Source organism: Poecile atricapillus, chromosome 28, assembly GCF_030490865.1.
Source record: "Poecile atricapillus isolate bPoeAtr1 chromosome 28, bPoeAtr1.hap1, whole genome shotgun sequence".
NCBI classification, from domain to species: Eukaryota; Metazoa; Chordata; class Aves; order Passeriformes; family Paridae; genus Poecile; species Poecile atricapillus.
In genome coordinates, this window is record NC_081276.1 from 5,601,471 (window position 1) to 5,614,668 (window position 13,198).

At 44.1% G+C, this 13,198-nt stretch overlaps 1 protein-coding gene across 4 annotated transcripts in view; it reads left to right on the forward strand.

Annotated features, from left to right (window-relative positions):
- The first annotated feature begins 1,500 nt into the window (after positions 1 to 1,500).
- Positions 1,501 to 13,198, forward strand: part of CERS4 (ceramide synthase 4) — a 59,636-nt gene continuing 47,938 nt past the window's right edge. Inside the window, exons 1-2 of one of the 4 annotated variants that reach the window (XM_058858613.1) lie at positions 1,501 to 1,825; positions 5,333 to 5,383. In XM_058858613.1, coding sequence (XP_058714596.1) covers positions 5,361 to 5,383 — 23 coding nt within the window. In that variant the 5' untranslated portion in view covers positions 1,501 to 1,825; positions 5,333 to 5,360. Of the gene's footprint in view, positions 1,826 to 5,332; positions 5,384 to 5,663; positions 6,003 to 6,162; positions 6,321 to 13,198 lie in introns of those variants that run through there. The other 3 variants (XM_058858617.1, XM_058858614.1, XM_058858615.1) reach the window with 3 other exon arrangements.

Sequence of the window (13,198 nt, forward strand, 5' to 3'; positions counted from 1 at the left end):
AATCAGTGTCAAACCACAACAGAGACAACTTCCCTTTTCTTGGGTGCCACCAGTCTATAACAGCAAGGAATGCAAATAACACAGGATTTATGAGCTAAAACCTATGCTTTGAATTACATTTGAAAAAAGTTGGTAACCAGTACAGTTTAAGATCATCCTTTCCCCTCTGCAAAGGGTGGTGCACTGCCAATGAATGGTGCCACAGCACATCCTGAAACAATTGACTATAGCTGTGATAACTGCATTCCTGTTCTGTGTCCCCCCATAGAATGGGAATGCAATCCCATAAATTGGGCCCCACAATTTAAAAAGGACATGAAGGTCCTCAAATGAGTCCAGAGGAGGGAAACCAAGCTGGCTGGCTGGATGGCATGCCCTTGAGGAGCAGTTGAGGGTTCTGGTCTTGTCTCCTTTGGAGGTTGAGGGATGACACTGTTGCTCTCTGCAGTTTCCTGAGGAGGGCATATGGAGAGGGAGGTGCTGAGCTCTCCTCCCTGGGATCCAGGGACAGCACTCCTGGAAACAGTTCAAAGCTATTCCAGGGAAGGTTCAGACTGGACATGAGAGAGCATTTCAATATGAAGAGGGTGGTCAAACTCTGGAATGGGCTTCCTTGACAAGCAGTCAATGCCCCTGGCTTGTCAGTGTTAAAGAGGCATTTGGACAATGACCTTAAGAACAAGCTTTAACTTTTGGTCAGCCCTGAAGGGCTCAGGCAGTTGGATAAGATAGTTGTTGTAGGTCCCTCCAACTGAAATATTCTAGTCTGTTCAGTTCCTAGGGCTGGCTGCAGGGCTGCAGGGTCCCACCTGTGCCATGGCAAGGCTTGGTGAAGCTCTGGTGCTCTCTGGAGCAAGACCCTCAGGATGGGTATGAAAGGTGTATGCAAAATACAGCATATGGCCACCAACTCAGGAAGAGCAGAGAGATGTGATGAGGACTCAGCAGCCAGTGTTGTCTGTTCTTGGTGTTACCTCAAGTAACACTTGCACACATTCATCTCAGTACTTCTGTATGAGTGTCAGAGAACCTGTGAATGAAATTCAAAAGCAAATGAATGGAAATGAAGTCAGTTTTGTTTCTAACACAATCAGCTATTCAGTATACCATCCTGAGTTTTGCTGCACTGGGAGGGGAAGGGGAGGATGTTCTGACATTCTGGCAGGTTTGCTTGGGACACTTCACCCTCTTCAACAAGAATATCAGCAAGGAACCCTTAAGTGTCCAGTGACATGAGTCCTGAGGTCCTGACATTAGCCCTGATAATGGTGCTATGGGATGAAATCACAGAAGGAATGGGCAGAGCCAAGAAGTACAGAAAGGGCACTGGATTACTTGCTGAAGTTGCAGTGTCTAATATTAGCCACAGGCCAGACACTTTAGAAATCCTTTCAAGAAGGACAAAGATCCTGGGACGGCTTTCCTGCCTGTAATCCCCTGGAGCAGCACATTCAATAGCAGGTCTTTGAGGCTTGTAACTCAAATCCTGCCAGGCTGCACGGAGAGGACAAATGGGTCTTGGATACTTTGGTCTTTACTTAAAATAGGAACAAAGCTGCTCCCATGTGCCCCTCCCCAGAGCCAGGGAAGGAGGGGCTTACATGGTATCTGAGAGTGTCCATGATGTTTGCATCTCTCTTCTTTCTACTACACTCACAGAGTTCTACCTTTCACTAAAGATACTTAACTTTGCCACCAGGCAATAAGGCACCTTCTCTGCAAACCCGAAGTTCTAAGGATATCCAAGGACAACCAATTCAGGCTGATACATGTCAGGAAAAATGAGGAAGTAAGACAGTGCAGCAGATGCCAGCAGCAGGAGCAGGTAAGTGAACTGCAATAAGCAGCAATGGGTACGGGATGTGGGATGTGCTGTCTCTGCACAGAGAATCTGAGGTCCCTCTGTGGTCCTAAACATTAGGGTCCAGAAACCAAATGACACAGCTGGGGCAGACAGCAGTGTCAGAATATTGGGGTGGGGGTGTCAGAGGGAAAGAGAGGAAGTGGAGCTGTGTCACTGGGCATCACCTGTCACTGCAGGATTTAGAGTCCGGGTAGCAAACAGCTGCTGAGAGACAGATAAGGAGGACCTTAGGACATCATGCAAACAAAAAATTCTGCATCAGGCTTGAAAAAATGAAGAAACTAAATGTCAGAGTTCAGGATTATCTAAGTGGGGAAAAGGAAATGGTGCTAACAGGAAGCTGCACATTATCTTCCTAGAGTGTGATCAGCAGTAAAGGAATGTCTTGAGATGGTGTTGATCCTCAAAGAGGAGCTGTTATTCCAGAAAATTCATAGAAGACATCACTTTTACAGGAATAGCCATTGGTAGATGGAAAGAGACCTAGAAGATTTTAATATTTTTCCAATCAAGAACGTTCTTTAAATCCCACCAGCTACTCTGCATTTCAGGGTAACTAAAATGGCAGAGACCTGTTCAAAGCACTCCGAGCACACTCTCTAGGAGATTATGTAATTTATAAAGGTCCTGTAAGTAAAACCAAGCTCTTGCTGCTATAATGTGCAGGCTTCGATGGCATTCACAGACCCAGGCTTTGCACCACTGGCTCATACATTCCATTCCATTACTGCAGTACAGTTTTTTGAATTGCTGGACTCCTTCTGCCTTAGTCATGTAAAACCCAATACCCCATTGGCCACAGTCAGTGCCAAAATGGTGCCATGTCTGGTGCCATGAGCAAGCAGATGTGGAGGCACCCAGGTGGAGCTGGAATTCATAGACTCTACAAAAGGAATTGACAGCAGACTTGGAACAGAGATACCTGCTTTCTGTGAAGACACTGAGGATTTATTTTAATGACCTGGCTTAGCTGATGACATGAAGACTTTAAGACTCCTCAGACTGTAAGTGTTAGGACTGTTGGCATGAGTAATGTCACTGATTCAGAACATGAGTATTTCCAGAGAGGAGGTTTGGTGCAGTTAATCATGGTTGGGCTCTTATTGAGATGCATCAGTGATGTGTCAGCCATAGTATCTACCCCCTGACACCCTCATTGCCTGACCATAAGCATATGTCTCACCATGATCTATAGGAAAGTCAATTTCTGAGTTTGCTGCTGATGGATCCTTCAAAACTCCCAACTTACTCTGCTCTGACAAAAAGACATAAAGTGGTAATCAGAAAGGCATGTTCAAAAGGGTAGTCCTGTTAGTGGTAATCAGAAAGGCATGTTCAAAAGGATAGTCCTGTTAGCAACAGCATCTTGTCAGATTTCAGGTGTAAATAATTGCATGTTCTTCCATGAACTACCTGTGCAGTTCCAGTTATACACTGTCTCACAGCATCCTCTCTCAAGACCTGAGGAATTGCAGTATCTCCTGAAGCCAAGCCTCCCCCTTTCTTCATAAACAGTATATATTTCAAGAGTAGATGAACTAATACCATGAAAACGCTATGTCCTGGTCTTGAGTTATAATGGCTTTGGAATCCTCATTAGGATTGAGAGGCACATGAATAAAACAGTAGGATGAAGTGTCATGAGAGTCACAACTCAAGAGTGACTTAAATGCAAGAATCTGCACAAGGTGAGATTTGTTGATGGGCAAATGGACCAGTAAGGCTGCAATGTCCAGCAGCTCTGCCCAAATCATGTTCCACAGCAGGCACAAGCATTCACCCATCATTGCCAGACCTGGCCACATCCAGCTCTGGGGGTACCAGTGCTCAATTGCATTTTGAGTTTCATAAAATCACAGAATGGCTTGGGTTGGAAAGGACCTTAAAGTCCATCTCATTCCAACCCCTGCCATGGGCAGAGGCAACTTCCACTACCCTGGGCTACTCCAAGCCCCATCCAGCCTGGCCTTCTGCACTTCCAGGGATGGTGCAGCCACAGCTTTCCTGGGCAAAGTGTGCCAGGTCTCACCACTTTCACAGGTAAGACTTTTTCCCAGTATCCCACCTAACCCTGTCTTCTGGCAGTGGGAAGCCATTTCCCCTTTATCCTGTCCCTCCAGGTCCTTGCCCAACGTCCCTCCCAAGCGCCCTTGGAGCCGCTTAAGGGAATAAAAGGGCCTCTGAGGTCTCCCTAGAGCCTTCTTTTCTCCAGCCTGAACTAATTTTGCTTACCTCAGGTCCTGCTGACTGGGAGTTACTTTGTTTTCCCACTCGAGGGTGCTGTTCCCATTGGCAAAGGCCACCCTTCTGCTTTTCCAGTGCCCAGCATCACATCCCAGAGCTCACAGACAAAATGGCCATCAGGCTTGCTCAAAGCTTCATTTGGATTCACTGAACAGGGTTTTAGAGGGTAACATTCTCATGGACTCTAACTAGAGGACTTGTTTGACCTCTGAACACAATATCATCCTGTTCACAATGGGCATCTGCTGGATAAATCATTACATTTTTATAAACCCGTGTATACTCATAAATATACTGTCATATAAATACTAACTCAGCAGGGGTTCAGCAGTCCATATTCTAAAATAGTAAGTGATTTTTAAGTACCTCATATACTAATTGTTTCATGAAGTATTGAACCAACCTGATAGATAAGAGACTGTGTCCATCTTTGTCCTTCAGATGCCTTTGGATGTCTCAAGGTACAGATCCTAAAAAGAAACTATCTTTCATGACTTGAAGGCAGCACTCTGCAGAGGGACTGAGTAGCAGTATTCAGCACTTGTAATTCTAAACTCACCATGATTTATGATTATGGGCTGCTGAAGCATGCAGGGTTAGGATTTCTACCAAGGCTCTGTTTTCTGAGCTGCTTTGCTGTGCAGAGCCTGGCAAGTTTGTGCTGGGTTGTGGTGCTGCTGTGGGTCTGTGTTCTGGGGACCCTCTGGTGAGGGCACACAGATGGATCCTCCTGAAGGGGAGGACTTGGGTCACACCTCTGTAACTAAAAGAGCCACAGCGAACCCAAGGAAAATAAAAGGCAAACAACACCTGAGCACCTTCCTTTGCTCCAGGAGTCTTAGATGGTTTTGTTCCACCTATTGCACACACTGAAACAAGCAGACTTTTGCTCATAGGAAGCCCAATCTCAATCCTTTGGAAGTCAGTGGGAGTTTTCATTCACATCAGTGGGCTTTGGATCAGCCCCAGAAAAACTAGCTTTATAAATATAGACATTGCAGATCAAGCACTGTTTAAGGCTGTTTCAGTGATGCCACACAAGGAGATACTGGACAACCATCTGCATGTAGGAGCACTGGGGTCCCCTGAGGCTTGGAGATGGCCAGAGTTTCCTGACAGGATTGGTAACTCCAGGGCCCCAGTACTCGGTGTAACTATGTTCTCTGATATGCTTTGGCAACCTGGCTACTGTACCAGCCTGTTCACAAGCTATCCCTTTGCCAGCAGCTGGACTGTGCACTGCCTAGTGGGAATGGAGCAGGTGGACTCAAAGAGGTAAGCAAGGAAACTATTAGCAAGTCACTGTGTTTGTTTTAAAATTGTTCACATTTCTGTCTGCAAAGGTATTTATAACCATGCTCATCATAACCGTGCTGACTACAGCTTTAGAAAAGTCTGGCAAGAAAGAGCTGACGGACAGCATTTTGGTGCGACAAGGGAACACAGCCTTAAGTGCTCCAAGAATGCATTATAGCACAGGAACAGCAAACAGGATCTGTGCTCCCAAGGCTTGAGATCGAGAATGACGGAGTGGAATTTTTTTTGGCCTGCGTAACACAGGACAGAAGAGATCATCTTAAGGGTGTTTTCTTTCCGGCCTTAAAATCTACACAGCTGTTCTGCGCTGATTCCAAAGCCGAGGTCCACAGAAGGAGCACTTTCTCGTTGTTTCGACTGAAGTACTACATATTAGTTTAACCACTGTTTTTCCGCGCAAAGAGCAGCTGCAATTTCGCTGAAGGAGCGCTGGGCCCTCCGCGCCGAGCGCTCCCCGCGAGGCCGCCCTGAGCCGGGGCAGAGCAGGGCAGGGCAGGGCAGGGCGGAGCGGGGCCGGGCCCGGGCCCGCCGGGCTCGCTCCGCCCGGGAGCGCTGGGGCCGCTGGCGGAGCCCGGAGGTGAGCGGGGGGGACGGGGGGAGCCCCGGGAACGGGCCGGGGAACCCCGGGAACGGGCCGGGGAACCCTGGGGCCGGGGAACCCCGGGGCCGGGCCGGGGCACCCTGGGGCCGGGGAACCCCGGGAACGGGCCGGGGAACCCTGGGGCCGGGGCACCCTGGGGCCGGGCCGGGGGTGCGGGCTCCGCTCAGCCCGGGGCGGGACGGGGGTGTCGCATTTACCCTGTGGCATAAAAAACGGTGGAATTGAAGGAAGATCTTGCTGGCAGTGAAAACTATTCCCAGAGAAAAGGACGGCAAAGCTGGGAAGGAAGCTGAGGTATTTAGTTTGTGGTTTGAATTGTTTTTAGAAAGATTAGTGTAATGGTCAAAATTCAAGTAGGATAACGACAAAAAACCAAGCAACCAAACCAACCAACCCTAATTTTAGACTGGAGTTGCCGAAAACCTCAAATCAGATACTTGACAGCAAATTCCACTTCTGGAATCGTTTAAAGCCAGAGCAGCTGGTAAGTTTTAGGAGGTAATGGCAATGGGATAAGAGTAAAGTCAGGTGTCAGGGCATGAGGTGAGCATTTCTGGAATAGACCTGTGTTAATTTGCAGTCTGATAGCTGAATTTCAGTTCACCAGACTGGAAAATGCATCTTTATCTACATCAGTTTATCATAATTTAAAGGTAATTCCTTCTCTTGAAAGTGTAATAGGGAGTTTTGTGAGTTTGGTCTTGTCAAAGTCAGATGGAAGGTGTGTATGAGAGGGCACACATGGTGAAGTTTGTCCTCAGAAGGAACCAACCTCTCCTTCAGCCAGCAGTGAAAACTGGGGTGAGGTGTTAGACTCGGTTGGTGATAGATGAATCTAGCTCAGGTTTATCAAGATGGCCAGAAAATGCAGAAGATTTTTTTCTGTATTTCTGTTAAAAAAACAAAAAGGTTTGTTTTAACCAGGGGTTGTACACTGGAAGATAAGACTTTGTGATATGCTTGTGTACAGAGCAGCAAAGTCAAGTCCATCTTATATTAAGTCAAAAGAGCTTTTTACTGTGAAGCAAAGCTGCTGAGAGTTATTAACTGTTAATACCTGTTGGAATTAGCATATAATACTAATTTTCTTAATCTGATTCCCATCTCATGTCAGAGTTATGTTAATGAGATAGAGACTTCGCAGCTTGACAACTGCTTCCAGAGAGGAAGGAGAGTAAATGCTTGCAATGAAAAATTATTATTCCCCTGTCCTTTTGTTATAGTCTATCAAAATCCACATGGGTTTATTTTTGCTGTCCATCACACCAGTAGCTACAAGAGGCTTGGCTTCTCTGTTCATGTGGCAAAGATTAGATTCATGCTGCCAACTTTTCATGTTGGGCTTAAAGAACTAATTCTGTATTTCAGCTCTAATCAAAATAAAAACTCATCTGAGTTGGTGTCCTTTTCCCATGTTGTTGGACAGTGTCTGGGGAGACCCTGCATTGCCAGAAGAGAGACAAGTGGTGCTTGAGGATGTCTAAACTATCTGCTGTTGCCTCCCAAGTCTGTTTGGGGACACCAACCTGTCTGAACTCCAAAGCCCTGAGGTTGCGTAGTTGTTCAGGCATCATAACAGGCTTCAAAGTTCAATTTCCTGGTATATGCCTTTTTGGTGAAATAGAGCTAAAGAAGGCTTCTTTTTAAATCTTCTCCTCATGATGGAGCTTTTTTCTTCATTTCATGAGGTCACCAGATTGATGGAGTGCATTTTCATTGGGTTTTTTAATACCACTTACAGTTTCTGATGTCTTTTTGAGTGCAGAACTTAAATGATATCTGATGTGAAGGAGAGCGTGAGCTTTGGAAAGTCAATATCTTGACAACAGCCAATCTTTTATAAATCTGGCAGTGCCTAGTAAACATAAAAAATAACTAAATCAGGCATTCCTGCAATTCTTGGTTTTTTTTGAAAGGCAGCTAATGAGAATCCTTGATGATATTCATGAGCCCAGGAAGGTTCAAGAAGCAAAAAGATGTGAGGAAAGTCCAATTGCTTTCTGTTCTATGAGATACATAACAAGAAAATTGATTCTGTTTTTCTAAAATTTTATTCTGTATTATAACTCTAGCTTTTATAATACCCTAAACTCTTCTCTGCAGAGCTTTTGGGGGGAAATTGCTTTCAGGTTCAGAGAGCTATCTAAATTTTTATTTTCTGACATGTTTATGGCAGAGAACAATACAGGGCAGGGAAGGAAGTGAAAGCCTCTGTAGATCACTTATTTTAGCATTATTCTAGGAAGCAGCTTATTTGGGCTCAATACAAAAATCAAACTGCAAACCTGCTAATTCTGCTTGTGAAAAGTGATTATGGTAAAGGAGCCTTTAGTCAATACAGCTGCAGGTGACAAGGCTCCAGCTATCTGGGCACATGCCTAAGCTTTGTCTCTTTTTCTTCCAAGGCAGAAATCCATGGGACTTCTCTTTTTGGAGAGCACTGTGCACAGAACTAGTACATGAACTGGGTTTGTGACCAGTGCTTGCAGCAGATTGAGGGACCTCACAACTGAGCTGTTGCAGCTGGGTTGCCACCTGCCAAGGTCATGATGATTTGTCCAGACTTTGGAAGCAGTTGTTGTAAATGAAAGATCCTTCAGGGAATCTTCAGATCTTAATTCATAGCACATTTCTCTGTAAGAGGGTAAAATGCAGCTAGAATGTTATTGTACACTACTTTTTCGGGTCTAAGATGAGGAGGGGATAGTTCAATAGGCTTCCTACTCATTCCTGAGAGAAACAGGAGAGAAATACAGACATGGTGTTTGGTGTGATATGATGCAGAAGATGGGTCCCTGCAAGTTACTTGTGTATGTACACCCAGAAATTTTTTGGGGCTGCATCTATCATATATTTAGGTTTAATTTTCTGGTTTGCAGTGTTTTGGGTTTTTTCTGTGTTTTGTTATTGTTTTTTTTAGCTTTGTCCTAGTTTAGGGCAAATTTGGGAGGAAACTTCCAAAGGGGTCCCTCTAGAAAGCAAATTCTCTAGAAAGCGGCCCCTCCCCCTACTGGTTGGAGAAAAGATTTCTTTGGAGAAAAGTGGAAAAAACCTGTTTATTTAACAAGCAAAGTATTCACAAGCATAAAAATGAATAATATTAAACAATAGAACCTCTTGCAGTTCTGAAGAGATGGCAAATTCAGAAAGTCTTTGTTGTGGGGTGTAGCTCAGCTCGCTCAGTCTCTTTAGCAATCCCTCCAGCACTGGAAAATGCTGTGTCCCAGGCCCTGGTGGGCCACAGGTATGAGCCCGTGGTGTTTTTCTGGGTTCTCAGTCCAGAGGCAGGGCCAGGTGCTTCTGAGAAAAAGAAATGCCACAGTCCAGGGAACTTCTCTGCCTCAGCTAGCTTAAAAAAAACCCCACAACTAACTAAAAAGAAAGGAGAGCTCTGTCCCACAGTGTGTGTTGTAGACAACACAGTCGGGAGAAGGAATGTGGGGAAGTAAATGCAGTTTCTGCAAACAAAAAAATGTGCTTCTTCTCCCCCTCTGTGCTCTCGGAATAAGCCTTAAAGGTGCAGAACTTAATATCCAGCATGAACAGAACAGATGACTGGGGATGCAAACATCATAAAGTCACCCCAGGACAAGGTTCCTTTTGCAGAGACCGGTAAGGAATTGATGATACGAATCCAGATATTTCCTGGTGTGATGTAGCAGATGGGTGTTTGGAGCTCAGTGGAGGTAAAGCTCATTATCTTGAGCTGTGTTTCTGTAGAGAGAGGTGCCACCTTTGCCAGGTCCGGGCCACTTGTCATTTCCCCTTATGCCTTGCATTGAGCCTGCACAAATTATTTTGAAGCCAGGAAGCGAATTTCACTGAGGAACTGGCATGGGGTAAAATCACCCCCAAGTGAAAACAAAAAGTTTGGTTTAAGCCCAAATCTTTTTCTCAAGCTTCTCTGTGAAGCCTCACAAATTCCTGCATTGAGCATGGCAGGGTAGTGGGAGAGCTGACCAGGAATGGGTGGAGGCCAGGGTCCAGTCTTTGATGATTCTGTTGGTTTACACTGGCTGTCTTGAAAGGAACCTGTCTCAGCAGGGGAATCTTCATGCTGGAAAGTACAGCAATTTCATTTTAAGAATTGTAGTGGATCTCTCCACCCACTGATATAATCTTAAAGGAAACACATCTGTTTCTTTTCCCACTGTGGTCCTCCAGTCTTAGGCTTTGTTCAGGTGAAAGCAAACATAGAAGAAAGGAGATTATAAAATGTTATAAATGCATATCATATTATTGGCTTTTCACAAATATTATAATGAATGGTTATATGTATAAGATTAGAAAATTTTGTTGTATTAATATAGTTTCCTTTATTTCTGTTATTGATGAAACTTAGAAATAGTGGTATAATACATATATGTTAGGCTATAACATGATATTAAGGCACAAACTACTTTTTTGCTTATATAACCCAGAGACCAAAAAAGAAAATAGTCAGAGACCCCCCTGCATCCTAAGATTATCTTGTCCAGATGAAGACAAGCTGTCCTCCAAGCCCTCCAAAAGAAGAAATTATGGCACCCATTATCGAAGGACATAAAACCTAGTGGTGCCTAGAAGATTGATCTGTTGGGAAGGGGGGGCAAAGAAAAACTAAACAGAGGAACACCAAAAATCCTAAGAAGAATGTCTGAATATGTATGAGAATTTATGGATGTGTAGTAGGATTCTGTTTTTAAGGGACAACCCTTTGTTAGTAAGGTGTGCTCTCTTGGCTGAATGCAGAGACACCTGGGCGTGTCTTTACTTTATTTTTATCTCCTGATTGTCTTTTTATTAAACTTTTAAATTCTATTAAAAAAAATATGTGAACCTCGTTTTTCACGTAGAACATCAAAGAAATAACATGCATCAGTCAGAACAAATAGTCCATCTTAATTTTCCATACTGTAGGGTCTCAGTAACATGTGCTTGTTCTTTCAAATGCTGAAAATTATATCACATTATATCACAGCATTATTTGAAAAATGACATTTGTTTAATAAATTCAGACTCATGGGATGTATCCAGACATTACTATGACATAACAAGTGCACACTAAAATCCAACGGGCGTGAAGTTAAACTGAGGGGCATGCAGTTTTGAACTGACTCAACTTTCGCTGTGAATTTAGAGACTGTTGATAAGAACAAAAGTGTCATGAGATTTATGGAGTCAGAGTTGTTGATTGTGCTCTGTGTTTTATATCCTGCTTGTATTTCTAATGATATAATGACATTTCTAATGTCTAATGTTCTCCCTGTAGGAGAAGATCCACACTTTCATGTAAAGGAAAAGCAGAAGTCAAAAATCTTATTTAAAAATAGATTGTCCTTTAGGAAGCCAAAATCTTGCAGTTATTTCTTACTAGTAAAATTAATTATCCTTTTTCTAGTTAAAATTCATTGAGTAATTGAACACTTCAATGGAGTATGTTGCAGATGTAGAGTTTACGCATTTCCAGCTCTGTTTCATTGCAGTGCCACACACTGCAGGTTCTGTTGTAAAAGCTGCAGCTTACAGAGTCCCTAGACCTGGACTACACCTGAGTGGAGGTGTACAGGAACCTCTGCCAGGAGCTGGGGCACTGTCCCCTGCCCAGCTGTGTGGACAACCCTGGCATGCTCAGCGCAGGCTCTGCTTCTGGATCAGCTCCATGGGCTGTTACCCAGCCCAGACTGGAGCTGCTGTGAAGCTGCCATGAAGGGCTAAGGATGCAAAGCATTGTTCTCCACTGGAGGCGTCCTGGCCACCACAGGTATAGGCAGAGCTCCTCTCCTTGGGCCTGCTGTGCACTCATGGTGTGACTCAGTGCTCCTGATCTCACACACTGACCTGGCTGTAGGGGGTTTTCCACCCTAGCTAGGTGTCTGCAAGTCTGTGTTCTCTGCCCTTAGCCACCCTCCTCATTCAAATAAAGGTTTGCATTTTATTGTAGGTCTCTGCTATATGCATGCATTCACCTTTAGTATATTTGTATTGAAGGTTTCATATTTAATTCTGCTGGCACTCTATGGCAGGTTCTTCTTAAGTAAAAAGAAAACAAATCTCATCATTTTCCCAGTTTTGAACGTCCACTTAAGGCTGTTCTGTTGGGAGTAATTTTTGTAGTGTTTTCATCTTTACTGATGAGTACCCTTCAGCAGGTTTGTCCAGAATTAAATAGCAATGTCAAGAACCCAGTGTATGTTCCCCACTCCTTTTCCAATATGTTATAGTTTTAATTAATTCAGGAGTTTTATTTGGAAAAATAGGAAATATGTTCAAAGAGGACTGCAGTAATTCCATAAACTTCAAGACTGATTCACCTTTTACCAAAACTGGTTTTGACAAGAACTAGTGTCTTTGTTTTAAAAGTCAGTTCCAAAAATAAAGAAATTCTTCAAATACTTTTCTTTGTGAGGTTGCTCCACTGGTAGCCACAGGTATGGCATATGCTTTCCAACCCAACAAATGCTGAGGCTTTGGATCAAAACAGATAAGGAAAAATAAATTGTGAAAGAGGTAAACTGCAGTCTTTGTTCAGATTATTTTGTTTGTAATAAGCAGTGTTATTTTTATCCTGAGGTACTGTAAGAGCTTTTGGGACTACAGTTCCCTGTTGTTAATCTGTTGTCTTCATATATACGTGGAAGATCCTTCTTCAGGGTTTGAAAGATGAATTGTCAGAGTTTGTGTTTAATGTTTTCAAAGAAAAGATCAGAGGAATGTTTCTGTTTAGAGAGGATACTGAATTAAAAGCATGAAAGCAGAATTCCCCAAATAATCACTTCTGTGTGACTTTTCTTGTAAAGTAAGTTGTGGTGAATTGAAGCAAGGAGAAAGTGACCCTCAGTACTGATATTTTAAAAATAAACCCTGAGCTCAGCCAGCATGAATCAGGGCTGTGCTGCGAAAGCTGGAGCTGCTGATGGTGTGCTGGGGGATCCAACTGGCTGAGACTGGCACCGCCCTTTGCTCGGGGCTGGGGTCTTCACCCTCTGCAGCTGCTGCAGGCAGGATGGTGTCAGCTCAGGCAGGGCAGAACAGCCGGCTGCAGTGAGGTAAATCAGTGCCTGTTCTGCAGAGGAATTGGCCCAGGGAGAAATAAATGTAGTGTCAGAGTTCTCTCACAGATCTGCTGGTGCCTGCAGCAAACACAGGGTTCCTCAGCAGCAGAGCAGGAGGAGGAGTCCAGCTTCAAGAGT